We start from the raw sequence: 3,072 nt of genomic DNA on the forward strand, positions 1-3,072 counted from the left end.
CACATAACCATGTAGCAACAGAAACTAAGGCCAAGGGCTGTTAGTGAAGAATAAAAGACTAAATTAGAATGTTGGGGAAGAAAAACCTATACTCCCAATTTAGGAAAGTTACTACGGTTTATCTTAAAACTCAACACTGAGTTTCTGCCAAAGTGAACAGAAAAATGTGGTGTCTTTCATGGTTTCTTGGGTGGGAGTTCAGCAAGGGGGTTAAATGCTCTCCAGCTGTGAACAAGGTTGTTTTCATTCATGTGTTCATTCATTAATTCATTAATTCATTCAACAAATGTTTATTTACCACCTGCTATTTACAAGCACAATGTTAGGTACCAGGGATACAACAGTAGACAAAAAAAGACATACATGTGCCCTTATGGAGATGACAGTCATCGGTTTTCAGAACAAAGATGATCGGTTTTCAGCCCTCAGTGCCCCTTCTTTCCTGAAGTTTGTTCTGAATTTTTAGACAGGCTCCTTCCACCTTGCTGTGGTTTTTCTCTCCACCTGTTTTGTATCTGAATCACAGAAGGTGAAGACATCCCCCAGGTGGTTACTAGAACCCAGATCTTTGTGTTAGAGTCTTCATGAAAACCAATGTGAGAAACTGGGCTGAGGCAAGGGAGGTAGACTTCCATCCTTGCTATATCTCTGGGACACTGGGCATCTTTTCTGGGCTCCACCCTAGGGGTTGGGAATCTAATAACTTTGATTTTTTTTCTCTACCCCCAATTACCAACCCTCTAATTCTTCAACACTAGGCACATGGGAATTGCGTTTTGTTTTCAAACCTGGGCAACAAAGTGAGACCATGTTCCTACAGAAAATTTAAAAATAGCTGAGCATAATGGCATACAACTGTAGTCCCAGCTACTTGGGAAGCTGAGGCATGATGATTGCCTGAGCCCAACAGTTCAGGGCTGCAGTGAACTATGATCCCATCAATGCACTCCAGCTTGGGTGACAGTCAGACCCTGCCTCTAAAAAAATTGCTTTTTTGTTGGTTGGATGAATGGATGGACCCATGGATGAATATATAGATGAATGAATGGATTTGTAGAAGAGTGACTGACACATAGGAGGGACATTTGGATGAATGAAAGAATGGAGGAATAGATGGTGGATGGTTGAGATCAGCAAATGAATATATGGATGAAAAGATGCCTAGTAAAGGCACAATGTGATTTAAAAAAAATGAATCTCTCAGTGAATCAATGGACGGTTGGATGAATGGATGAGTGAGTAAGTGGTAGATGTGATGGAGGGTTGCACAATGAAATGGGGAGATGGGTTTGAGTGAATGGATGGTGAGTGAGTGAATGAATGGATAAATGGATAGATGGTGAGTTGGGTAGAGGGATGGACAAATGGACAGTTGAGTGAATGGGTGAGTGATTGGATTACCCGATGAATGGGTGGGTAGTTGGATAGATGGAAGGGCAGGTAAAAAATTCTGGCCACAAACTGAAGCGATCTTGGGGTACAATCTGGGCACAGTTTAGGTGAATAGCAGCTTATTTTCTGATCCCAAATTGGCTCTGTTTACCTCCATGGATACATATTCTCTATTTCTAGGTTCTGTCATCCTTCTGTCTCCCTCTGGGTTTCCAAGAATCTTACCTTGGAACTCCAATTGAACTGAGCCCTGGGCTTGTCTGCTGACCTTCTCAACAGTAAGGAGAACACCCCTGGAAGAGCATGTGTCCTTCTGAGGGTACAGGGTTGAACCAGCTCTTCATGATGACTGTGGTCTGCTCTTAAGCCTTTCTAGCAGTTTCTTGTTTTGTGGCCTCACCCAATCTTCACTGGGCATCAAACCGATGAAGATCGAACCTTGGTCTCCAGCTCAGTTCCAACTCCACCTGTCCCCTCCATGGGTGATGGTGGAGACACAGGATAAATTAGAGAAAGGGGTCATCCAGGTCCACCCTTTGCCATTACTCCAAGAACTCTTTCCTTTTTCCCAGGTTCTCCAAGCAGCTATGGATGTGGGTTTCTCGGGCCTGCCAGATGTGTCTCAGAGTCATAGCAAGACTTTGTGGGGGGCTCGGGGCAGGGGCCCCTCCATACGTCGCCAGCGGGAGTTCATGCCAGAAGAAAAGAAGGACACAGTTTACTGGGAGAAGCGGAGGAAGAACAATGAAGCAGCCAAGAGATCCAGGGAAAAGCGACGTCTCAATGATGCAGCCATTGAGGGCAGGCTGGCTGCACTGATGGAGGAGAATGCCCTGCTCAAGGGTGAGCTGAAGGCGCTCAAGCTTCGCTTTGGCCTCCTGCCCCTGACTGGTGGGCCCCGGGCCTTGCCCCTGCAGGCTCTGCTATTGGAAGCCCCCTGGACTGGGGACCCCCAGCCTGGGGCTGAAGCACTCTCATCCTTGTCTGGCTCTCACAGCTGCCTCTTAAGGCCATGTTCCCTGGATGCTGGGATTCCAGGATGTCGGGGCTGCCTGCTGGCTCCCAGATGGACTGGCTTGGCCACTTCTCCTAGGTCCCCCCAAAAGTCTGCATCTCCTACCCTCAACAGAATTGACATGGCCTTGCAGACTGCCCTCCCACCTGCCCTCTTCAGCTGTCACCTCTTGGAGGGGCATGTAGGGTCCAGACCAGAGCTCAGACCCTGCTGGGGGCTGTGGTCACCAGTGCCCTCTGGATGCCGGGCTTCAGGGCCATCAGATGTGTTGCTGACACCCACTGCTGATCCCATGGGTCTGTCTCCTGGGGTGACCTGCCCCGTCCCAGGGAACAGTCATGAGGGTCTGGGTCAGCCCTCTCTGCCCCACAAACTGCGCATCAAGTCCCGAGCCTCAGGCAGGGTACCTCGTGGCTGGGAGGGTGGTCAGGCGCCCCTCTGACGGCTTCCTCTGGGAAGGGCTAGGCTTGCAAGGGGGTGTTTGGGGGCGGAATATAGGTTCGTCTGAGGGATGAGTAGCTTGGTCTTGATCAGCAATCTGGGAAGGCCTGTAGGAAGTAGGGGTGCCCTGGCTTGGAAGGTCCACTTCACAGCTTCCATACCAGACCTCCTAGGGGTGGAGTGGATGGGAGCCCATCTTGGATTCTACCATGGCTCTTGCCTTG

General features: G+C 49.2%; 1 protein-coding gene across 1 annotated transcript; it reads left to right on the top strand.

Moving 5' to 3' along the window:
- The first annotated feature begins 1,979 nt into the window (after positions 1-1,979).
- On the top strand, positions 1,980-2,849 carry NFILZ (NFIL3 like basic leucine zipper). The gene has a single exon (XM_055371543.1). The coding sequence runs from the start codon at positions 1,980-1,982 to the stop codon at positions 2,847-2,849; it is 870 nt and encodes a 289-aa protein (XP_055227518.1).
- Positions 2,850-3,072: the final 223 nt, after the last annotated feature.

Source organism: Gorilla gorilla, chromosome 20, assembly GCF_029281585.2.
Source record: "Gorilla gorilla gorilla isolate KB3781 chromosome 20, NHGRI_mGorGor1-v2.1_pri, whole genome shotgun sequence".
Lineage (NCBI taxonomy): Eukaryota > Metazoa > Chordata > Mammalia > Primates > Hominidae > Gorilla > Gorilla gorilla.

Excerpts from the sequence above, each read along its gene's own strand:
- NFILZ (XM_055371543.1), top strand. The coding sequence starts at position 1,980 with ATGGATGTGGGTTTCTCGGGCCTGCCAGATGTGTCTCAGAGTCATAGC.